The 27201-nt window shown below is 38.0% G+C and overlaps 1 protein-coding gene across 2 annotated transcripts in view; it reads right to left on the bottom strand.

Annotated features, from left to right (window-relative positions):
- Positions 1-27201, bottom strand: part of pex5lb (peroxisomal biogenesis factor 5-like b) — an 89818-nt gene that overhangs the window by 35150 nt on the left and 27467 nt on the right. For both annotated transcript variants that reach the window (XM_056471466.1, XM_056471473.1), the window contains exons 2-4: positions 5759-5870; positions 4077-4289; positions 60-189 (exon numbers count right to left, since the gene is read on the bottom strand). In XM_056471466.1, the coding sequence (XP_056327441.1) occupies positions 60-189; positions 4077-4289; positions 5759-5870 (455 nt within the window). The remainder of the gene's footprint in view (positions 1-59; positions 190-4076; positions 4290-5758; positions 5871-27201) is intronic.

The following is a 27201-nucleotide window of genomic DNA, read 5'->3' as shown; positions in this document are numbered from 1 at the left end:
TGTACCAATGTAGCTGTACCACTTTTAGGATTAATGATGAGGAAGTATCCTGAGCTCACCACAAAAGTTCACTGGATGAATGGTTGGAGGTGCATCTCTTCCTCTCATTTCTCCACTTGCGCCCTCCGTTCAAGGCACTGTCCGGGTGAAGGCTCATCTCTTCCCATTTGTCCAGTGGTGAGCTGCTCACTGTAGAAAGAGAGTGAAAAACGCTACACTTTTAATGAAATGCATGGGTCCAAAAGGTAGATTAAGGTGACCCAGCAGCAGATAAGGATACAAGCTTACAGCTTAAGCTCTGTCTGCCACAACCAGGCCAAAATCTGTCGCTCAGAATTGATTAAAGCAGTTGGGCTGTAAATGATAAATATAGTACACCAGAGAAAACCATGGTTTAGCTTACAGTAGCCTAAGGCGTAATCAACTGAAAATGAACTTTACGGTACAAGTTGTTTAATACTTTCCAAAGGATTACGATAAGCCAGTGTGGCGTTTCAACAACAGAGCTAAAATGAAAACCAAGACATTTCTACTTGGAGTGTGAGAGCCACATTTGTGAGTGTGTTTAAAGCATTTCCATAATTTTCCAGCAACTACATTAAGTATAATAATGCGATAGGTTGCTGATAAAGTGCAGACTAACTGCTCCTCAATAAAGAGGCCAAAGGCAAAGAAAAAAACAAAACTCAAAAGGGCAAAAATTAAATTACGCTAAGAGCACGGATTAAATCAGCTGCAAATTTAATCATAAGCACCTCTTAAATTGATTAAAAGAACTCTAAGCTTTCACAAATGGAGGCCTTTTAATGGATTGCAGTGGACAACTTTCCTAACGCATTAAAAGATTTCATTAAATTAACGTTTTGTTAATGATAGGGAGATACAGCGATCATATCTAATGTAACCAACACTCTTAACAAAAGCAACCCAACACGTTTGGGTCAAACATTTAACCCAAGCAGCTGGATCAGAACAACACAATGCCGGTTAGTCTATATTTGACCCAAATAACTTTGTTTTTATTCTAGTATTGTGTCGAGTCAAGGTATTTTATAATCATGATAATATTGATTTGACATGTCCAAATCGGAGAGTGGATATTTCAACACTGTTTTAACCCAGGTTTAAAACATAGAAAATCCAAATAGATGGGTTAAAATTTTAACTCAAAATTTTTATTAAACTGTGGTTTATGTCCATATATTACCCAAACTCGGGTTAAAACAAACCCTCTTATGCATTGATTTTAATAAGTAGGACTAAAAAACAATAAACTTTTAGTGCAAATTTAGATATACTGTAACTACACAACATAATAAATACAGAACATGTTTTCTGGAACAAAATGTACCCGTTATCATTAGATAGTGTGCATTTTTGGGACCCACAATGTTAGTAAACGCACATGTGATGAAATAATAATGGCTATGAAATATGATGTTATTATATTGTTTTTAGTATGCAGCGCCGCTGATTTGATCCAAGACCAGCGACGAGATGATCCCATGGTTTCCATATCCTGGACCAGGCCGTATCATGAGCAGCTGCTGTGGTGGTCATGGAGGAGTGGAGAGCATGAGACTGATTCCTGTGACGCTCCATGGACAGACGAGTCTTCGCTGAGGTCCAGCTTCCAGCCTCCGCCACCTAGACTGTAGCTCTGCACAAGACGCTTGGCCAGTGGAGAAATGGTCGTGCCCAACGGAGCCTGGTTTCTCTCAAGGTTTTCTTAATTATTCACTTTCGCCAATTGGTGGAGTTTTTTCCTGGCCGCTGTCGCCACTAGCTTGCATGGTTCGGGACCTATAGAGCTGCGCATCGTTGGATTTGCTCTTCAGTGATTGGACTCTCAGTAGTGATTATTAAACCACACTGAACTGAGCTAAACTGAACTGAACTTAAACTCTGAAAACTGAACTACACTGTTCCAATTTACTATGATACAAGAATTAGCCTACAGTAGGTTGCACACTGAAGCAAATACGTGATTTTTTTTTTCAAATCTCATATTCTGTGAAACTGCAAAGTTTGATAAGAAATTATTTTATAATTATTTTATAATTTCTTATATAATTTCTTCTATTTTATAATAAACTTTATAAGAAATTATTATTATTCATTATATGTGGGACACTTCGTCCAGCCCGAGGAAATGGATGTTTAGATGTTAATTTGATGTCGTTTTGACATCAAGGTATTTTACAAGCATTTTACGCATATAAAATCCAGTGTAAATTTGTAAAGTAAAATGTAAATTAAAGCTTTCAGATGAATAAAACTTTTCGTATAATACTTTTTGTGTCATTATTTTGGTGCTCAAAATGGTGGATGTCAAATAGACATCAAGATTTTGACATCGAACCTATTCGCATTCTTGACGTCATGCTTGTTCTCAAGTTCAAGGGTTAGTTCACAAAAAATTTGCATTTTGCGCTATAGGTGAATTGAATAAACTAAATTGTCCATAGCGTATGTGTGAATGAGTGTGTTTGGATGTTTCCCAGTGATGGGTTGCAGCTGGAAGTGCATCAACTGCATAAAACATATGTTGGATAAGTTAGCGGTTCATTCTGCTGTGGCGACCCCGGATTAATGAACTAAGCCGAAAAGAAAATAAATGAATGAATGAATGAATAGTATAGTGGCTAATTTGTACAAATTCATACAAGTACAACTGTACGAAAAAGTGCATTTGTGCAAGGAGGAGTACTAAAACATGCAAAACGACATCGTACAAATTCATACAAATAGTCACAAAATCAAAAAGTTGCGAATTGTTGTGAGATAATGATGAATATTCTTAAGTTAGCTTTTAAAAATTTTGATTTATAAAGGCAAGTGTACTTCACATACTGCCAATGTATCGTCTGCCTGATGCTAACAGTTAACCCAGCATGATCTAATGAGGAAATGTAACTATTTAATGTTTTGTCCGTTTTGTGACGTCAAGGTATTTTACAAGCATTTTACCCATATAAAATCCAGTGTAAATTTGTAAAGTAAATAGGAAATTAAAGCTTTCAGATGAATAAAACTTTTCTTATAATACTTGTGTCGTTATTTTGGTGATCAAAATGGTGGATGTCAAATAGACATCAAGATTTTGACATCAAAACCATTCGCATTTTTGACGTCATGCTTGGTTGGTTGTCATGTCAAAGTACATTTAATTTAAGCTAATAAAAATCGCAACTTCTATTATAACCAGACACCTTTTAAAGAATATTTAACCATTCAAAGGGGCATGTGGGAAAGTGACATATGTGCGTACCCACTATAAACACATCAAATACAGGAAAGTTCTCAAAAATATAAGCAAAATAAAGGGTTAGTTCACAAAAAATTAGCATTTTGTCATAATTTCCCCCACAGTCCAAAGACATGCGCTATAGGTGAACTGAATAAACTAAATTGTCCATAGCGTATGTGTGTGAATGAGTGTGTTTGGAGGTTTCCCAGTGATGGGTTGCAGCTGGAAGGGCATACGCTGCATAAAACATATGCTGGATAAGTTAGCGGTTCATTCTGCTGTGGTGACCCTGGAATAATAAAGGGTTTAAGCCGAAAAGAAAATGAATGAATGTATTGAAAGAAGAACTTCCATTCCCCTAACAGACAGCATGTAATATTTGTCAACTCAGGAAAAAATTGAGAGACCACTTCAAATGTATTATTGGTTCCTTATAGAGAGAGGCCCAAATTAAATCTATCCATCATATAAAGCAACTGTGTGTCATCAGGAGACTTTAAACCTCTCAACTCACATGGATTTACAAAGCACCAAAGTTTGTTTGGAATGGACTTTCAGTGACAGGCCAGAAATCTCCTGGGTTTCATTAAAAATATCTTCAAATAAATGAAAGCGATACAGGTTTGGAACCACATGAGGGCGGAAACAGAAGTGAAATACTTTGAGCAAACTAACCCTTTACAGTGTGTCATTTCTGCTCTTCAGTTTTGTTATTATGTGTATGCTTTAAAAAATAACCTAGAAATGTTTTACACGTTCAAAGATTACAATGACTTTGTAATTGTTCATCTAAAGAATAACAATTGTAATTTCTGAAGTGTTCTACCTGAATCTAAGGATGCTCTCTCGGGGTTGGAGCGGCTGGGCGATGACGGCTCGGTCTCCACCTGTATCAGCTCCGTCTCCTCTGTCTTCTTCTTGCGCAGGCTGCTCTTGGAGAAGCCATTTTTGCGAGATCCTCGAGGACTCCGTCTGTCCCAGCTCCATCTCCTCTCGCACGGCTCACTCAGGTCCACCAGATCCAGTGTAGTAGACAACACTGAAACAACGGACGTGAAACGAAACATTACCAACATACAGCTAGCTCAAACGGACATAACACAGTTCATACACTGTAAAAAATGACTGAGCCAATTAGTTTAACAAGCTAATATTTGGAGTTATCTGGATTGAATGTGTTGACATAACTTGTATATCAAAGTTTTACTCTGCTTTTATTTTTAGACTTAAACAAAGCGTCAGCTGAACTCATTTATATTAATTAGCTGCTTTAAACATCTGAGTTTTACATTCATTTTCTTTTTCGTCTAAGTCTCTTTATTAGTCAGGGGTTGCCACAGCGGAATGAACCGCCAACTTATCCAGCATATGTTTTATGCAGCGGATGCCCTTCCAGCTGCAACCCATCACTGGGAAACACCCATATACTCTCATTCACACACATACACTACAGCCAATTTAGCTTACCCGATTCACCTATAGCGCATGTGTTTGGACTTGTGGGGGAAACCGGAGCACCCGGAGGAAACCCACGCCAACACAGGGAGAACATGCAAACTCCACACAGAAATGCCAACTGACCCAGCTGGGGCTCGAACCAGTGACCTTCTTGATCTTTCTTAATACTTTTACCTAAATTTATATTTGTTTACTTTTGGATGACGACAGATGATGAACGTCTTTAACCCAGGCTCATTGCAGATACGTACCCAGGTCTACATTTCTGGGGACAGCGAAATACGTAACCGGAGGTACGTCTGCTCGCAGTTTTTGTTTTTGCTAATTCTCCAGAGCCCGCTGTGTACACTTTTCGATGATCTCAAATTTCTCTTGCGCATCTTCTTGCATAAATCCACCAGAGGGCGCAATATACACTTTAGCCGACTAGGCTAGCTTGCTGTCGACTGACTGACTGACTGACTGACTGACTGACTGACTGACCCACCACCCCCTTTATTAATCAGGGGTTGCCACAGCGGAATAAACTGCCAACTTATCTAGCATATGTTTTACGCAGCAGATGCTCTTCCAGCTGCAACCCAACACTGGGAAACACCCATACACCCTTGCATCCACACACATACACTATGGCCAAATTTAGCTTACCCAATTCACTTATAGCGCATGTCTTTGGACTGTGGGGGAAACTGGAGCACCCGGAGGAAACCCACACCAACACGGGGAGAACATGCAAACTCCACACAGAAATGCCATCTGACCCAGCCGGGGCTCAATCCAGCAACCTTCCTGCTGTGAGGTGATCATGCTACCCACTGCGCCACCATGACGCCCATAATTATATATATTGTATTATAAAAACTTTAAAAAAGGATGATTATTAGGACTGTTGGGCCCTTTGGCTGGAATTATAACTAATTATGTCCCCATATAACTAAATCCGCCCCAGGAAGCAGGATAAAATGGCCAAAAAGCCAACTGAGAAGTCTATTATGATGAATTGTGGGACAAAAGAAGAGAACAGATGACAGAGCAGTAACTGTGGAGAACCTGCTGTGTTGGAGGTGACGGCTCGTGTGGCTCCATCAGTCTTGCTCTCGCTCTGGAAGTCATCGATAGAAGGGCTCAGTAAGGGGCGACTCTCTTGCTGCTCACTACACAACTGAAACACACAACCAAAAGCACATTTCATTCAAGACTGCATACACTTACACAACATATTAGTCTTATTTGTTATGCACAGTTGAAGACAAAATGATTTGTCCTCCTGTGAAATTTCAATTCTTTTTCAAATATTTCACAAGTGCTGCTTTTGACAAGGCATTTTAAACATAATCGTTTTAATAGCTACATGTAAGCTCTAATAACTGATTTCCTTTGACTTTACCATGATGACAGTACAGAATATTTTACATTATACTATTTATACTAGTGCAATTTAAAAGCATAACTCCAACCCCAAATCAGAAAAAGCTGGGACAGCATGGAAAACGCAATTAAAAAAAGAAAGTGATTTCTAAATTGACTTTGACTTGTATTGTTTAATGTGTTCCTTGTGATTTATTTCTTTTTTTTTTAATAAACAGGTATTACAATGTTGGTTCTTGCAACATATTTCAAAGAAAGTTAAAACAGTAAAGCGTTTACCACTTTGTAATGTTGCCATTTCTTTTCACAACACTCAAAAGACATTTAGGGACTGAAGACGTGGCTGTTCTTGAATGAAAAGCAATTGCCTTCTGCTTGGCATTGGAAAATGTTTGCACTCTCACTGTTTTGCTGTCAATCTCACCAATCTGTGCCAGTGGACAGATACCTTAAGTCCAGCCACTTAGAAACAACATGTTCCTTCAACAAGACAACAAATACGTGACACTGGCTACACTTCTACACACATTTTTGCTGTAGTGTAGTGTGAAGTGAACACTAGGAGGCAGTGAATCTACAGTAGCCTGTTGAATGAAGTTAGCAGAACAAACTAGAGTTGAGATTTCACTATCAAGGACCACGCTACAACCGTTGCTTGAGAAACTTTATTACTAGTTGTAGGGAGAAGTAGGTAATGGTTATGAAGATTGAGAAGAGAAGTATGGAGGATTCTTGGACTGGCTGATCAGGGAGTCTTGTCCAGGGAGACTCAGAGTGGGGGCTTTGTCTCGTGGGTTAAAGTAGAACCTTTAGAAGACCCCCCCGATGCAGCCTGTGGAAGAAGAGAGGGATGTTAAGAGGTATGTGGAGGGGAACGGGGGGTGTAGGGGATGTGTGGATGAGTTTTAGAGGGAATTTGGGTGGGAGGGAGAATCTGAGACAAACGGTTTAGGGAGGGTCCACTTCCTCTAAATAGTAGACGAAGGAGGCTGATTGGTTTAGGCGTCGTCCCGCTACTGAACTTTGTTAATTCATAACTCCATTTAGAGAGTTTCTAGAGGTTTAGAGTTGACAAATCCAACCTGGCTTCCCACCAAGCAATTTTGTGTTTCAGTGTTTTTTTCAGTGTTTCAGGTGTAATTTTGTCCCATTCTTCATGCAAACAAGTCTCAAGGTAGGCAACAGTATGGGGTCTTCGTTGTTGCATTTTGCGCTTCAAAATGCACCACACATTCTCTATTAGAGACAGGTCAGGACTGCAGGCAGGCCAGTCAAGTACCTGTATCCTCTTCCTCTTCCACGGCCAGGACTTTGTAAATAGTGCAGAATGTGGTTCTGCATTGTCTTGTTGAAATATGCATGGGTCTCCCTGAAAATAAAGGCAGCATATTGTGCTCCAAAATTTCTAAGTACTTTTCAGCGTTAATGGTGCCATCACAGAAGTGCAAGTTATTATTGCCAAAGGCACTGACACAACACCTGGCTTTTGGACTTGTTGCTGTTAACAGTCTGGAAAAAAAGTACTTGAAGTACTGATTCATCTGATAACAGTACACGTTATCCCAGGTCCATTCCAGATGCCTCCGAGCCCAGAGCAGTCGACATCGCTTCTGGACACTGTTAACATAGGGCTTCCTTTTGGCACAGTACAGTTTTAACTGGCATTTGTTGATATAACTACATATTGTGGTACTTGACAAAGGTTTGCCAGAGTAGTCATGTGAGTAGTCATGTGGTGTATATTTCTTATAGACAAATGAGGATTCTTGTTGCAGTTCCACCTGAGGGATTGGAGATCACGGTTGTTCTGTATAGACTTGCGCCCTTGTCATTCACACACTGAAGTTCACCTTGAATCTTTTAATGATGTTGAAAGGTGAAATATCCAAATGTCTTCCTGTCTTTCTTTGAGAAACTTTGTTTTTAAACATTTTAATAATTTTCTCATGAATTTGTTGGCAAACTGGCGATTCTCTGCCCATCTTTGCTCCTAAAGGACTAGACCTTTCTTGGATGCTGATTTGTACCAAATCATAATTACAATCACATGTTGGCATCACCTGTTTCAAATCACATCACTATTTAACTAGTTTACCTGATTACTAGCCCTAAAATGCTCCTGTCCCAACTTTTTTTGGAATGTGTTGCAGGTCTGAATGACAGGAAAGGAAGTATATTTATAAATGAAATGAAGTTGACCGTACAAAACATGAAATATTTTGTGTTCACATTGTTTTTTTCTTCACTTCCGCCATTAGTGAAGTTTTTTTTTCCCTCTCCGCTGTCGCCACTGGCTTGCATGGTTCGGGATCTGTAGAGCGGCGCATCGTTGGATGTGCCCTTCAATATTTGGACTCTCAGTAGTGATTATTAAACCACACTGACCTGAGCTAAACTGAACTGAACTTAAACACTACAAACTGAACTGACACTGTTCCTATTTACTGTGACCTTTTATGTGAAGCTGCTTTGACAAAATCTACATTGTATAAGCGCTATACAAATAAAGGTGAATTGAAAAGAATTGAATTGAAATACATGTCAAAGTAAATTTGGAAATCACTACTTTCTTTTTTATTTGCGTTTTCCATACCAACTTTTTCTGATTTGGGGTTGTAGGTTAATTAGATTAACAAGGCAGGTTTGGATAAATGAGGATAAGTGATCTGTTCTGTAATGGTTCTAAGTTTTGTTTGTTAAAACCAAAAATTTTCTTGCATTACTGTTTTTGTAATAAATGGAAAGTAAATTACATTTGTCTCCTCCCTTTTTTGGCTGATTCAAGAAATGATCCGATCCGTGACTCAAAACCCGTAATGTGAGATTTGTGATCCGCTACACCACTAGTCTTATATAGGACAGTTATATAATTCATGCAAAACTCCTGAATGACATCTATCATACTGGAGTGCAGGGACAGTGAGATGTTGAACTCATTACAGTATTACAGTGACAGCACTATAAAAGCAAAACTTAGGGTCATGCTATAAATATTTTAAAACTTTGCTCACTTCTCATCCTCATCTTCATTCGCATCGCCTGAGCGCAAATTTGCTGGCTTCTGCGACACACAACCTTATAAATAGCCATAGAAATGCTGCCTTTAACATGTCTAATGGGAATATATGTGTAGTCTTGGTATTGATTAGTTCACACTGGAATCTGATACGAGTCACACTTTAAACAATAATATAAAGAGCAAAACTAAGCAATAATGCAGGCAGTTTAAATGCCTTAATAGCCCATTTCCACTGAGTTGTACGGTACGGTTCGGGACACTTTTATGGCCGTTTCCACTGTCAAAGGGTACCTAAAGGCGAACCATACTCTACCACTTTTTGGGTACCCTTTCAGAAGGGTAGCTAGCACAACAAAAGGGTACTAAAAGCAAGACACACAGCTGAACGCTATTAATTTATAGAGATACGTCACTAGGTTGTGGACAAGCAGCAGAATGAAAAAAAACGAACCGCCATTTTTAAAAACACAGGTGAGACATTACATCATAATAATATATACATACAATAATGAGCCATGGTCGACCCGAGCTCAAACAAAACTTGTCGTTGTCTTGATGAACAGCCACAAAACCAAGAAGAAGAGCAGAACTACCCTGTGCCCTGTGGTTGTTTACAAGGCCGTCTAAAGTGCAAGAGGTTTCGCTTTCTCGCTTGCGCTCGCCACGCGTTTATATTTGAAATAACGATCTTCTTAAACTGATGATAATAACGTGCATGTGATTAGTAAAGTGCTTCTGACATTCGATCCTTTCAGAAACGGACAAACGCGAGAGTGACGCGCGAAAAAACAAAGGAGAAGCCAGACAAAACAGCAAATGGTTCTTTCAGCAACTTAAAACATAAACAAAGCTGTCATGTTTAACTATTATCATCGCCTTCTGGACTATTATGAACTCTGCATGACAAAATTACTCTCTAACAGAGGTTACATGTGCTGATAAATAAATGAGGTTTGCACTCACTCACTATTTCGTGTTGTTTTTGAACCCAAATAAGGACTAAATGTATGCTGTGTGTAGCTTTTATGTAATTGATAACATACTAGAGACTGTAAGGGTCTGTGTGTGCTCATATATGTTGCATTTATTTATTTATTTATTTAATATAATTACAGATGTTACAGTGGGCTATTTCACACTATCTTTGATCTGCAGTTTGAAGCAAATCATGTTCATAGAAAGGCTAGTGATGAACATTTATACACAAGTATTTATGTGTATAAAGCATCTGTTTTGTGAGAAGTGCTTCTCATATGATATGTGAACGACCCTTACAACTTTACTTTGAAATTTCCTCGGGCGAGAATGATGTCGACTGAAACTTTCTGTCGTACACCATGCCATTGGTACCACTGGTTCCCCCTTTGGCAGTGGAGACGCAAGCATGATAAAAGTGACCCATACTGTACCGTACCACTCAATGGAAACGGACTATTATTGAAATTATAGGAATGTATTTCTATACTAAAGAAATGTACATACAATTCTCATGGCCATTGAAAAGAAGTGGAGAGGATTGGGTTTAATTCTGAACTGTATTTATTAAAGAAACAAAAAAAAGTAACCCATGTAGTGTAAAACAACAGGATGAACCATAGACTGTAAAAGGTATAGACGTAGTCTCCGTGACGTCACTCATAGGTTTCTGAAAAACGCAAAAGAAGCTACAAGTAGGCGTGGCCAACCATCGCTATTTTGTTTATTCGTCATTGCACTGACTGGGGGATACCATACAAGGGCAAAGAGGCGGAGAGTGAGCGAAGCTACAGACGCCTGCTAGCATTTTGCTTAGACAGACTTTTCTTTGGGAGAAACGCTTGATACTTTATTACCTGCGACTCGTTTGTGTTCTGACCACATGTGCTTGGTTGTACACTAAATCAATAAAGTGTTTAGACTTTTAAAAACACTGTTGTAATACATTAAATCACTAAAAATTGTTCTTATGATGCTTTTCTACAGGAGGAAAACGCGAATTACTTCCAAACACTTCAAATATAGTCTGTGTCAGTAAATGCTAGGCTATTGATGAAATCCAGGCATAACACTGTATGATAACGCTTCAGATGACTGTTCTAGAGCCTACAGCTAATCAATCTGTCAGATTCTGGAGGGCATTACAGCTCTAAATAAAAATATAAATGATAAATGATCTTAAATAAACAAATACATTTATAGAGATGGTGTATAAGTATATAATTTCACTCACAGAGGAAATGGAGGCCATGTGAATGGTTTGTGAGCACAACAAAGTGCACACAGCATCCCATATCATCTGATAATTGTAGGAAATAATTCCAAAAGGCAACTGACTGTGTAAATCCACATAAAACAACACAAAAATACGATGTATATGCCGAGTTCAGTGGCTAATCAATCAGATTAAATCAGCTGAGGAAACGAGACAGCGAACAGCAAGACCTAGCTGTAACTCAAGTGGCCACGCCCTTAATTATGCAGACTTAATATAAACAAAATGGATGAGTTATAAAAAAATTCACCCCCTCACAGTTGTCATGAAGAGTAATATTAGCTATGTGAACCAAAATTGTTCTTTGTAGCAGGCTGTAAACACCTTTTTTTCTGCTGTAAAGTTGGCCATTTTAACAGTGGGCTCAATAGAAATGTGCTCTATTTTGGAGCCAGGACTAGCAGAACTTTGATGAATAGCAATTTCAGTTACTTCCCTATTAGCTTCCCGAGGTAGAGCGGGAGGTTGCCGCTTGGGATGAACACAACACTGAATCCAAGTGACAAACACATGATAACAAGAGAAACAAAACACACCACAATTGCATTAATCTCAAGGGGAAGCAGGAAACAAACAAATCTAAGCTACAAGCTAAAAGTCCACGAAAAAAACCCGATCACGAAAAACAGACAGAAGGTGACAAACAATATGAATTATGAGAGTCAATTTGTCTATGGTGGAGCAGGTTGTGACACAAATTGTGACACAAATTACATTGGAAGTAACACAATGGTGGAATTTATAGCTGTCCAGAATCGCTAAATTAGAAAACAACCGCCCTTGACACAGGTTTTACCAATGTGAGTGCCCTTCACTTCATAACACAGGTGCCATAAATCACCAATATGAAGGTGAGCACAAGTGAATCCAGTTATATGGCTTGCTAACGGCTTCTTGGTAATGTACAAATAACACTTGATTCAAGAGCTACGTCCTGAAATCCTGCAAGAACTAAACTCATATTTTTAAAAACCTAGAGTGGATTTGTTATATACAGCTGAAGTCAGATTTATTAGCCCAGAATTATTTTATTTATTTATTATTTTTTTTCAAATATTTCCCAAATGATGTTTAACAGAACAAGAAATTTTTCACAATATTTCCTATAATATTTTTTCTTCTGGAGAAAGCCTAATTTGTTTTATTTCGGCTAGAATAAAAGCAGTTTTAATTTTTTTATGAACCATTTTAAGGACATTATTTTATTTTATTTTTTTATTGTGTACAGAACAAACATCATTATACAATGACTTGCCTAATTACCCTAACTTGCCTAATTAACCTAGTTAAGCCTTTAAATGTCATTTTAATCTGAATACTAGTATCTTGAAAAATATCTAGTAAAATATTATGTACTCTCATCATGGCAAAGATAAAAGAAATCAGGTATTAGAAATGAGTTATTAAAACTATTATTTTCAGAAATGTGCTGAAAAAAAAATCTTCTTACTGTTATATAGAAATTGGGAAAAAAAATATACAGGGGGGCTAAAAATTCTGACTTCAACTGTACGTGTATGTATAATCCTTTACCATCTCTGGGTTTCAACAGCTCTTTTAAATCACATGAGGTTACCATCCCCCGCCCTCTTAAAATCCATTTCGCAGTTGTTTATCACCCTAAGGGAAGCTAGGAAACTTCTTGTAGGAGTTGATTAGGTCGCTCTCAACCTTCCCCGAGGATTGCACTCCTCTGATGGTGCTCAGAGATTTCAACATCATCCACATAGATTACCCACCCATACAGAAAGTTGATACATGCAAACTACATAAATAACATACAAAAAACGTTTTTTTTAACCATTGGAATTGCAAATATGTACATGTATGTTCACATATATTACATTAGCTATAATTTAAACTATAGTTACATGTAAATTTGTAACTATTTGTATTATCACAATTTTTTCCCAGAGATGGGTTGCGGCTGGAAGGGCATCAGTTGTGTAAAAACGTGCTGGATAAGTTGGCGGTTTATTCTGCTGTGGCAACCCCTGATTAAAAATAAAAATAAGCCGAAAATAAAACAAATGAATTATCATAATGTTTACCTAAGCTGCAAAAAGATAATCATTAACAGGTATATATATATAAATATTATATTATATTATATATGTTTTTGTTTTGTTTTATCGTTTGTGTTGTTTTGCCGCCTCTCCTTACCATTCGCTTGTTTCTGTTTAGGCTCCTTGGATTACCCTCATGCTCCAGTTTGTACCTGTTTGACCGTTGCCTGCCTGACTATTCTGGGGTGCGTTTCCCAAAACCATCGCCACCGTCGCTCCAACGAACATTCGCAAACTGCATCGCAAACTTGAGCACTCGCAACCACACCTCTGGAGCTGTAGTTTGAAACATAGTTCCTGGCTGTGTTCTATTCCCACTTATCCCCCCTATGCCCTATTCATTTAGAACAGTGGTTCTCAAACTGGGGGTCGCAACCCTTGCTGGGGTCACAGAATAATTACTAGGGGTTGCGAGAGTGATTTAAAAATTGTGTAATTTATTAGTAATTATAATAAATATTTTTCAGTGTTACAAGTGAAAGGTAATTTTTTTAGATTTTTTTAAAGATATCACTGATGAATTCATAAAGTATTTAGGACACATTCAGGCAGAATGCTTCTTTGTATTTGAAACGCAGCGCTCAGGAACAGTTTAAAACTGTTGTCATGTCAACCGCCTTCGCACTCTTCTTATTGGCCCACTGCTCTAAGAACTGAACACGAATGGATTGGTTAAAATCAGCTTTTACAAGTGTCAAATTGTAAAAGTAGACTTTAAAAAAAATAAAATAAACAATATTCTACTTTAATAATAATAATAATAACAATTATTATTATTAATATTATTATTAAAGTATGATTTTTTAAATTTCTAATACATAATAATTATTAAATTTCATTTCTTGATAAATCTCCTCATTATTAATCATTTATATAATGTATATATGATATAAGTATATGTGTTAGATTTTGTAAGTGATTTCATGTTTTAGAATATGTCATTCTCAATAATATTTGTAAAGCAAACACAGGCTCTATATGTGCCATATATTTCAGTTAATATGAAAAGCGAGTGCATGTTTTTACCAAATCTATTGTTAGAATTTATTTTAAATTTATGTTTGTGTAAAACAACATAATCTGCACAAAGAAATTATGGGGTTTTTCTCTAAAGAATAGTTACTCCGCCCTGTTTAGAGCATCATTATGGGCATTTTACCTTATAACTAACAAGATTCAAGCGATGGATCTGCGACAGAGAAACTATGCGTTTTGGGAAACATTCGTCACTACATCTTTCTTTTCCCAAACGATGCATCGTACCATGATAGTTCCGCTGCGAGTTACGTCGTTGTTTGGTAATGCACCCCTGTTTAATAAGCAACCCAGACTCATTCTGAGAACGTAGTCCTGTGGACGTTTCTGGAGACTGCGAAATACGTAGCCGGGGGTACGTACGGCTGCATTTAATTTTTTTAAGTGAACGCTGCGGGGCGGTGTGACGCCGTTCCTTTCGGCGCTTGCCGGCCGGCTGCTCGCCTCCGTGTGGAGGGCTTTCCTGCTGCAACCAGTTTGTCCGGTTAGCTCTTCATGTACTTTGGCGGACTCGAGGCGCAGACAGGGGCTGACCACGACGACGACGACGACGACCGGGGAAGAGCGGTTCCAGAAATCAGGTAAGCAAACAAAAGCAAAATCCAAAAAATGAAGCGAACAAGTTCGTCACAGGGTGAGAATGTGGTCAAAATCTGAAAACGTGGTAAAAATCAGACGAGGGCTTTTCTTTTTCTGGATGGCTTTTGTGAATCATCGTTGGTTGGGTTTAGGGACGGGAGGGTGGGTCAGCCAACTGGCCGGTCGCACGGTCAATCATTCTGTCATCCAGGCAGACAGGCGGAAGGTCGTTCGACAGCGGCCTCTAGCGGGTTTACGCGAGAACGGCGCGGGAAAAAGCGTGCACAGCGGCCTCTCGCGGATTCGCGAAAACAAAAACTGCAAAAATACGTACCTCCCGGGACGTATTTTGCGGTCTCCAGAAACGTCCACAGGACCACGTTCTCAGAATGAGCCTTGGTTGCAATTAAATTGCACATGGATCTTCAACTCTGTTGCCAGTTTTGTTACACTTATCATAGTTATATGTTAAAGTTCAAAAACTAAAATTCCTTTGTTATTAGTCATACATTTATTAAAATGACATGACTTTTGAGTTTAACGTGTTCAGAAATTAACATCAGCTAAGATTAATAAATATGCTTGTAGTTGTCATTACATTGACTTTAGTTAAATTAACCTGAATGGAAACTAAATTGAATCTTACTGTACAGTATTAATAAAAAAATGGGCTAAAAGTAGTCACAGCATGGTTTCCGCTACATTCATTCTTCCATGGCGGGGCGTCACACCAAAATTCATCCCGCCACGGCTACATTACAGCTCTCATTCAAATCATTCAGTCGTTGTTTTTTTTAACAGCGGATTATAATTGCACCAAAATGTATTAAAAGGTAAGTGAATTATAACAGCGCAAACTTTTCTGTAATCATAGTAGTGCTGTGCGGTATTTGTTTAACCCTTTTAGGTGACATGCTGACTGACTGACAGGTGCCAGATGCATGAGGCTAGCAAACACGACAAAGCTTTCAGTTAAGATGAACACAGTTTATATAATTATACTTTATTTATAGATAAAGGTCTATGGTTTTGCTTGCAATGACTTTATCTTGCTGGAGTTTATAGCCGTTTCACTTTACTTCAGGACGCATTAATGACGCTCTGTAGGTCTATTGGAGACATTCATAAATATTCCTAGCAAATCTAATAAATGTCATACCCATTACATAAACGCACTAAATCACACTTCAGCAGCGTTTATTTGAGAACGCACAAGAAAATCTGCACTTGAGCAGCGTATACTTTTTAGGGCGTGCAAGAAGTTTTGTGCACGAACAGAGGAAATCGGCACCCAAGCAGAGATCCCCCTGCTTGTATTACATAAATGCGATCTCGACTTGTAATACTTTGATCACGACATTTGTCATTGAAATAATGCCATTGGTAGTTGATGGATCTGTGTAAAGGGCTGCCGCCACAGCTGGAAATAATCCTAGAGGAAACACTGCACAGAATTGAAAATAAAACAATGTGAAAATGTGAATGTTTGAAAAGCATTGTTATAAAATCTGCCTATAAAACAATCGGAATACTATTGAATGTACTCCTAAAGTTTAAATAATAAAGTGTCCACATGATATCAATATTGTGCGTTCATTATCATACATGAAGGTCACATGTACAATCGCTGTTACTCTATTGCACAATCCTTTTCTCCCTTCTTTTAACATCAGTCTGACCTTTAACTAAAAACACATTCCTCACTCTTGACTGTTCACTCGGATTTATCTTCATTTTTTCCTTTTACAGTAAGTTTCGCATTACTTGATGCTAACAATGCTACTGATACTCTTTGCTCCAATGTGATGTCTTGTTTAGTGATTATTCCAGCCTGTACCACCTCCTCAGTCCCTGGACTATCTAATGTTCTCTGTGAGCAGCTAGACTCTGCAGAGAGAATGTGGCATAAACTAAAATGTATGTGTATCAGTCACTCTTCTCTTCTGTTTATGCTTGCCTCCACTGCTAAACAAACATACTGCCACAACAAAATTAACAATTTTTCTAACTATTGCATCCTCTTTAAAACATTTTCCTCCCTCCTGTCCCCTGACAACTTTGCCACGGTCTTCATTAATAAAACAACGACCGCTAGTGCACAACTCTCCACAGTAAAAGCTGACAAACACACCTTGACAGCAAGCATAACACAGTCTCACATCCTTGTCTCCAATCCCTAATGCATAAGTTCCCAAACTAATTTTCCCATTTTTTCAGACTACTTGTCAGCTTCTTCCTATTCCATCTCACTTCCTAGACAAACCATTTCACAGCCAACCTCCAATTAAGGCTGATTTATACTTCTGCGTCAACCCACACCAGCAGGACCCACAGCGCCTGCCTTACGCATAGTCATGCATTTATACTTCTTCATGCTGTTTGCTCTGAAACCCTAGCTGGCAGTAGGTTTTTATTTTCCTTTGTGTCGAGTTCCATTGCAGGTGTTTGGTTATTTCTAAACACTACAAGTAGCTAAAATTTGCTTATTCAGAGGTGGGAACCCACGGACGTGCAACAACTTTAATTATAAGGTAAACACAAAATAAAAGTTTCCATCTGGAGGTCCTTCATGGGACTCGACAATTGTAAACAATCGCTCCATCGGGCTCGTGGCTCTCAGCACCACCTACACTCATCACCAATACCAAGCTGACCAATCACTGAGCTTGCGATACGTGTTGTTGCAACGTGTGGATACATTTTTTGAGAGGTGCGCGTCAGCATTGGCGAGGGTTATGCAACCACACAAAGGCTGCGCCGGACCATATGCATGCGCTCGGTGCAGAAGTAGAAATCAGCCTTTGCTTACATTGACACATGCCTTGTCAATCTCACTGCATTTAAGTAGGCTCTGATAACTCCACTGCTAAAGAAACACATTCGAACTTAAGCTCTTTTATAAAACCAGAAACAGCTATCCATTTTTTTCAATCCCTCCAAAATCACTTGAGCAAGGTTCAACTAAGGCCCTGTCTACACGACCACGGGTATTTTCAAAACCCCACTTTTTCCTAAGCATTTTGCTGTTTGTCCAAACAAAAACACAGAGTCATATGACTGAACCCGATTTTTTCTTTAAAATTACGGCCAGGGTGAAGTTTTTCCAAAACTCCGGGTACAGTTTGGTGTTGTGGATACTATAACCAGAGTTTTTGCCTCATGACGCCGCCGTGCATGCTGTTTTCTGCTTTCTGGTTGGCCAACGCGGCTGATTTCACACCAAAAGCAGAAGATGCAAATTAGGCAAAATTCTGCACATTTGCGTGAAAACACTGCATATTTCGTGTCATTCACCCGCATGATAGTAATATGCCTCTATTCTCACATTTGCATTGATTAGTATGCAAATTATTTATGCAAATACCTAATTCCCCGTTTGGTCTGAGCCCAGCATAAAAGTGTCCTATCACCACCTATTGGTAGATCGAGCCCAAAAAATTAAACCCGACCCTAGCCGAGCCTGTGCATCTTGTGTCCGAGCTGACCCGGTCTGACATGTTAACTGTAATTTGAACCTGAGCCCAATTTAAACCAGACAACATCTACAATTCTGAGTTGTTTGAACTACAGAAATTAGTTTAGATCTATCTTACCTCGCTCTCAGGGTTATGCTTAAAGAAGTAACTAAAGAAGACATTGAAGACTGACAAAATTAAGTAATGACAAAAAAAAAACAAATGCTTGATCACAGCCCGACCCAGGCCGGCCCGAAGATAGTGGCAGGAAATATCATCCCGGGCTCGGGCAGAGAATATCTGGGGAAAATCTTGCTCGAAAGTGGGGACAAACTCCATTTATTAAAATTCCTGTGTATGTGTGGACATGGCCTAAGCCTCTATAAGGTTCTCACACAGAGTAAGAGTCTGGTTTCAAAATTGGACATGGACAACTGAGGCAACACTTGCTCTCGGTACTTGAGGTCCTGAGACTAACAAGCCTGGTTTCGAAATATTAGTACTAATCTTGCTTGATCTGTCCACTACTTATGAACGTTCACCACCAGATACCTTCATGACAAAGTAACCACACACTAGTAGTTTGTAGTAGTCTTACCTCTCAGGTAGATTTTTCAAGGTCACAGGGAAAGGGAAAGTGTCCAAGTCGCACCCTCTAGTGAATGGGGTGTCTCAGGGCTCTGTTATTGGACCATTTCTCTTCTGTATCTACATGGCATTACTAGGTTCTGTCATTCCGAAACATGACTTCATATATCACTGCTATGCTGATGACAATCAACTCTAGCTTTCATTCTGGCCTGACAATCCGAAAACAATTGAAGGACGATCACCTTCAGTTAAACTTAAGCCAAGACAACTGCTTGTGGTTTCAGCCAGCTCTTTATTTCCATACAGCTATAACGCCTTCCAGGACAACAAACAACCTTGAAGTTATATTGGATGATCTTAAGAACCTCACAAGACACATTGTTACAATGGCCCCATCCTACAGATTCGCCCTATACAACATTAGGAGGATGAAGCCCCTCATCAGACCATACCAATTCTTAGTTATCTTTGTTTTGTTCAGGTTATATGATACAATGCTATCTTGGCAGGCATTAAACCTCTCTAATTGATCCAGAATGCTGCAATGAGAGTCACACTTCTTGTTTGCACTGGCTGCCAATAGCCACTTTCATCAATTTCAAGGCACTGATGCTTGTGTACAAAAATGTATGTACCGATTTACATAAATTCCGAACAGAAGTTGAGATACTTCTAATGAAAGAGTTGCGAAAAGTTCATAGTTGACAAGAAAGATACCAAGAACATTGTCCAACCAGTCCATGTGTCATCAGTGGCTGAAAGTATGTTTGTTAATCTTTGTAAAAAGGCTCATAACCGTAAAACTGTATTGCACTGTGTGCTACTGTAATAAAGTATTGTACAGACCAATTGTAGGTGTTATCGTTAAAATTGTGATAAGTTACATTTTTAAATCATGAACGGGTATATTTTTACCTTGTACATGCCTAACAGAATTGTCATATATGGGTGAACTATGGCTTTAACTATGCCTTCAAGGTGGAACTGACCCACCCAACTTTAGCAGCAGAGAGGAAAGTAGACTCCAGTAGTCTGTGAAAACCAATCACTGTTACATAATGCATGAAATCCAAGCACGGTTATCTAATTTCCATAATATCTTAAGTGAAAACCGTCCAGTGTCCTAACAGAGGACACAGTCCATTTTAGTTCAGTTTCCTCTCTGATTCCAGGAAAACTTTGTGTTTTACATCATTTATTATGTAACTTATTTATCACTTATAATTAAATCATCCATTTTTATTTTTTGTCTCCTAAATACAACCGACACCATACAAGAGTTCATTAGATACATGCTGTCCAATTTATTTCTTTTGTATTTAAAAAAAAAGCAAGTGTTTATCAGCCCATTTTCACCATAAGTGCTCTCATCAGTAAACTGCCAGCAAATTCCCCATTGAGCAGGCAATCTCAGTGTATTAAAGAATACACGTGGCTATCTGCCGTGTCCTCGGTGGAATACAACCAAGCACTCCAAATCCTGAAACCCTTCAACATTTGGGAAAAACCTTTTATAGACAGCCAAAAACAATGTCTATTTATTTGCTTCATGTAACGGAAGAGAAGTAGTAAAATCAGTGTTGTGCTACCCAGCAGGCACGCAACATCATAAGAAGTTTTAATATTAGGTTAGATTTAGGTCATGATGTCAGGTGACCAAAATTCAATGTCTAGCCAGCGTTTAAAGACAGCGTTATTGTGATGTCCAATAACGACGTCAAATTACATTGATAATTGGTTGATTTTAGCTTGTGTTGGAAAATGACCAAAATCCAACGTCTGATAGATGTCGTACTGGTAACGTACACACAACGTCAAGGTGTAACATGATTAGACATTGATATTTAGTTGATTTCAGGAGCGTAGCGGACATTTTAAAAGTGGGGGGGACAGCTGTATGAGATCATATGTTCATATAATTATTAATCACCTGTTTCCAAAATGGTCTGTCTCTAAAATTGAAGGGGACAGATCCCCCTGTCCCCCGGTTGCTACGCCCCTGGTTGATTTTGAGTTGGACATTGGACATTGACGTCAACCCGATTTTTATTTCCAAACAAAATCCAACATCCCCACGACGTTAGGGTACGTTGGGGTACAACGTCAATATGATATCATGTTGACATTCTGTGCCTGCAGGGTAGTTACCGAAAAATAGTAACTAGTTACAGTTACTTCATTTAAAAACTAACTCAATTACTTTAGCGATTACTTACACCAAAAAGTAACACATTACTGTTACAAGTAATTTTTGAGTTACTTTTCCAAAGAACATTTTTAATGCTCCAATTAATGCCCTTCAGGGCTGCATGGAGAATACACGGTTGATCAGCGCCACACCTTTAATTCATTTGCATTCTCACAACTAAAACAAACTTAAATAAAAAGTAATTTTAAACACTGATTTAGACCAGCAGTACAAAAATGAAAATATCATTAGGTGATAAATCAGCTGAATAATATATTCAGAAACAAAAAAAGAAAAACTAAAGCTACTTCAGCATCATAAAAATTTGTATTTAACTCTTAAACATGTTTCTTCACAGCTTGGGTGTGAAAATAGCAACAATATACAACAAACACAAAACCTTTATGAAATTAATAAAGTAATCTGAATTACTTTTTTCTGAATGGTTATTATAGACATCCACACAATTTACGCATTTTTTACAAAACAAAAACACAACAGCACCTCAAAAATAAAAACTATGAGCAATAAACTAACTAATCACAAATTAAATGTCAACAACTCATACCTGTCAACATTGAGATGTGAAAATAAGGGATATGGCCACCATAAGAAGGGATCCCCCCCACCCCCCTACAAAAAAACGTAATTACTAAATATGTTCTTCTGGAGCTGTTTAATTGTAAATAAACAGATAAACGATCAGTAATCTGCTTTATTTATAATAATTATTATTATTATTTACAAAAGAAATAATTAATAGTATACATTAGCATCAAATAAATTAGCAAACAGCTCATCTTATTAAAATGAATAGCCATTATAAAGAAATAGAATCAAGTTATCAAATCTCATTAATCTTTTCTTGACTGTAAAACTTACACAATCTGATTAAAGAGCAACGAATGAATCTCTCATTTATTTGGATTTTTCGTTTGATTACATTAAATACGTAGGTGTCACTTTAAAAGGCACACATCTAACATTATCATGAAAGCATTCGATTGCTTTCCTACCTTGTTATGCTCATTTAGCACAAAATTAGTTGTGTTTGAGAAAAAAACACCACCAAGATCGACATCTTTAAATGTTATTATTATTAATTATGTGTATATGTCTGTTCAAACATGCACCCAAATCCCAGACTTTCGGTCCGCTTCAAATCGCATGTACAGAATCCGTTTGGGAAACAGCGTCTATTTATCAGTCTGATAGTCACGCACCGCTATATGACTGTTTTGAAGACTGCATAGGATGGGCGACGGCACCTGTAATGAAAAGGAAAGGGAATCCCGCCATTTTTATATTTATTTCAAAGTGTTTTGTTACTAAATAAAGTGAAAGCACAGAACAGACACATTTAAGAGCAAGGGGTGTCCCCTGGTGGTTCGGTGGTGTGGAGTGTATAGTCAAAGTGTAAAATCTGCTGTTGTATAACAGCTATAAAAATATATAAAACAATAAAAAAATTTAATCACAACATTTTTCTTAGCAATACAACACTACATTTTAAGTAACGTTTTCTGAAATCAAACAGAAAGGTGTCACTGTGGCTACGAATCAATTTTGTTATACAGGTAAAACAACGAACACAGTAGAATTAGAAATAGTAATTAATAGCAGTAATGTTAATAGTCTCTTGGTCTCTTCCGCGCGCACACTTAATGAGCATTCCCTCTCTCTCACGCTAACACTCGATCTAACTCGCGATTATTCGGTCTCTCTCATGCGCACACTTGACCTCCCTCGCACGTATTCGGTCTCTCTCGTGCGCACATCTGCCTACCTCATGCACATTCTGTCTTTTTCGCGTGTACACTCTGCCTACCTCACGCGCATTCGGTCTCTCTCGCTCGCAACCGGTCTCTCTGATTTCGCATCGACACACGACACTTCGTCACACGATACTTCATCACACAACGCGTCTTCTTTACAGTGGTTGGTTGGCATCCACCAATCCCACAATTCGTCACCGCTGTAAACAGGAAGACTGCAGCCAAAACTAATTAATTTATGAAGTAACAGACAAATGCATCATACATTAAAGGGCACCTAGGTTACCCCTTTTTTCAGATTTAATATAAGTCTTTAATATAAGAGCTCAAAACAACCATCAGATTATTTATTATAGCTGTCTGAAGTGTCTGTCTTATAGCCGGTAAAACTTGGTTGCTGTTTTTTTGCACTGGGCCTTTAAGGCTAGTCCTCTCCACCCACCGTTCCCACGTGCCTGTCAGCAACATGCCTCAGTCGCCGCCCTCGACTGCCTCAGGAAGCAGATCTCACGTAACGTTTGTGAGAAATACTACAGTAAGAACTTTACCAATCAGTATTTGATGCATTTTTTGTGAGTTGCAACCATGAGTCACACACACAGCGAGGACACGCACACACACACATAGCGCAGACACACACCAATAGCGCAGACACCCATACACACAGAAAGAGAGAGAGAGAGAGCGCGTTTAGCTTCAAACTCTGTTTGCACGCATATGTGACAGGATACAGGTTACTCCTCACTGTTGTATGGATATCTGTTATGTTAATGAACAAAATAAACCTGATTTAACGTCCACAAACCGGGACTGAAGCGTCTTCCTTTATAATTGTTCTGACACGCGGCTGTGCTGATGAAGTAAATCTGCAGTAAATCGCTGTAATTTATTACACACATGCTGTGTTTTAAAACATTTTAAACTTGTAAAACTCACTCTTGATCATGTTGATGATCCTAGCGAACTGAACAGACCTTTTATTCCCGGTTGCTTTGCGCATGTCTGGTCTTGTTGATATGATTATACACGTGACTACCGGGACATGTTAATACGCACAGCTGTCAATCTATTCAGTGGGCGGGGGGACCGCACTCCTACGTCAAGTTGCGGTCGATCTGAAAACCGCACTCCAATTGGTCCACCGTTTTTATGTTGTTAAATTTGAAAAAAAAGGACTGGGTGTGTTTATATCACCCCAATATGACACTACATACACACTACATCTACACACATGTCTGTCCAAACAGCTTTAAAAGTAGATTTTTCACCATAGGTGCCCTTTAAACATAGTAATATTAGTAATAGTGATTAATAATAGTTACGTTAATAGTCTTTCTCACACGAACAATCGACCTACTTCGCGCGTATTCGCTCTCTCGTGCGCACACTTGGCCTACCTTGTGCGCATTCTGTCTCTATTGTAATCATATTACGGTACCGTTACCATTACAATATGATTACAATAGAGAAACAGAATTACTAGAGTTACTATATTTAAAAAGTAATGCTTTACAATATTAGATACTGTCAAAGTAATGCCGTTATAGTAACGCATTACTAGTAACGCGTTATTTCCCAACACTGGGTACAATAAATAACACAAGCCACTCCACACCAACATCTAAGCCACAAAGGCCACATTTAATTAGCATCCAACAAACAAATTATTCCCAAAGAGCAAACCAACAAAAGCAACACCAACATGCAGCTCTGGCTTCATTAACAACAACAAAAAACAGGTTCATGCAAATAAAAACAAATTAAAGCAACAAAACATCTATAGCTGCTTATGGGGACAGTAGTAGCTGACGTAAAGCTCATTTTACTCTTGTCCGCTTGTGAATTATCGAGCGATCCCAAATGGCCGCTCCTTTGTCACAAGTCTTGATGGCATCATCATCTAGTGTGAACCCCATAGAGCAGCTTGCTTTCCACAACAAGAAGCAGCACTCCAACACACATGGCTTATTATGTGTGCCATAGTATACTGACAGACACTTGAAACAGGGAGCACCAAGACCTTTAGTTTACTTGACTTGTTCAAATGATCGAACTAAGGCTTGCCGCTCCCTGTTGGTGGGTGTATGTGCTCAGCCCACCTTGTTTGTCACGGTGAGCAGGGGTTTTCCATCTGAGGATCCCTTACTTGGTAGCTCCTTCAGCACAATAGCAACCGCCCTAGAGTCTTTCTCCTACAACAGTGAAATCAACAGTGAGTTGTGTCAGTTTGTGTTTGTGTTGTGGCTCGCAGCCATTGAGGGGCTACAAAACATTTCCAATTCGAACGAAATGATCCTTTGTAGGCTTACAAGAAAATGAAATCCATCTTCCTTGCATTTTTAAGTCATTTTTTGTTGTTGTTAATGACAGTTGACTCAACTGACACAACACAATGCATAATTAGCATGCTAACGTCAATTATGCAGCTCAAAATAAATAAATGTATAAATAAAATGTATATAATGATCAGTAAGTACTAATAGTAGAGTGGTATAATATACTGTAGTAACACATAAAATAAAAATTTAGCTAACTGCATAAAAAACAATGTGAATTCTACCTTAAAAACGTTAATAAACAGTCTCTGTATTTTGTGATTCACGGGTGTTTTGTATATTTATGCTTTTGAGCTGCATTATGAGACAGATTCAGCAAAACTCTAAAAAATACATTGCTCTGAATACATTTCATTGCACGTTTAAGACAACAAATCCACTAGAGGGCGCTGTCTACATTTGTGCAAATGTGAAATACGTTACTTAGGGTACGTTTAAGTCATTCTCATTAAACTCTTCAACATTCAAATTTTAAGGAGCAGAGATCAAGTTTCCATCATGCAACCTGTATAATTTGAATAAACGGAAAACCCGCATGAATCACTAAATGCAGAAGTTTGTAAATAATGGATATTTCTGTCCAGATTATTGAATTCCACGCTGCATCCACAAGGGTTGCACACATTTTTTCTAATGCTTATTTATTGTGTATTTTTTATTGTATTTTTATTTGATGAATTTTTCTGTCCTTCTATTGAAAGTCGCTGACATTGTTATTGTCATTCAAAAAACAAACAAGCATGTAAGATACATTACTCCAAATACATTTTGTTGCACGTTTCAGGTGATAAATCCACTAGAGGGCGCTGTCTACATTTTTGCGAATGTGAAATATGTTTTGTTATACATTTAGATGCACATCATTCTTGTTAAACTTTACGTAAACATTACAATTTGAAGGAGCAGTGATCAAGTTTCTGTCAAGCAAATTGTATAGTATAAATAAAAGGAAAACACACATGAATCACAAAATGCAGTAATTCATTAATTAATGGATATTTTTGAACAGTGTCTGAGATTATTGAATTCCGCATTGCATCCACAAGGGTTAAATATACTTTTAAAATGTTTATTTATTGAGTATTTTATATTGCACTTTTTATTTTATGAATATTTCTCACCTATTGAAAGTCGCTAACATTGTTATTGGTGTTCTAAAAACAAACAAAAAAAAACAATGTGAATTCTACTGTAAAAAGATCTGTTAATAAACAGTTTACGCATTTTGTGATTCACGGGTGTTTTGTATATTTATGATTTTGAACTGCATTGTGAGACAGATTCAGCAAAACTCTAAAAAAATACATTGCTCTGAATACATTTCATTGCACGTTTAAGACAACAAATCCACTAGATGGTGCTGTCTACATTTGTGCAAATGTGAAATACGTTACTTAGGGTACGTTTAAGTCATTCTCATTAAACTCTTCAACATTCAAATTTGAAGGAGCAGAGATCAAGTTTCCATCATGCAAACTGTATAATAAACACGCATGAATCACTAAATGCAGAAGTTTGTTAATAATGGATATTTCTGTACAGATTATTGAATTCCACGCTGCATCCACAAGGGTTGTACACATTTTTTCTAATGCTTATTTATTGTGTATTTTTTATTGTTTTTTAATTAATACATTTTTCTGTCCTTCTATTGAAAGTCACTAACATTGTTATTGTCATTCAAAAAACAATCAAGCATGTAAGATACATTACTCCAAATACATTTTGTTGCATGTGTTAGGACAAGGGTTGAATATACTTTTTAAATGTTTATTTATTGAGTATTTTATATATTTTTTAAATGAATATTTCTGTCCTTCTATTGAAATT

The sequence above is a fragment of the Danio aesculapii genome, chromosome 2 (assembly GCF_903798145.1).
Source record: "Danio aesculapii chromosome 2, fDanAes4.1, whole genome shotgun sequence".
NCBI classification, from domain to species: Eukaryota; Metazoa; Chordata; class Actinopteri; order Cypriniformes; family Danionidae; genus Danio; species Danio aesculapii.
This window is presented reverse-complemented; position numbering and strand designations above follow the sequence as displayed.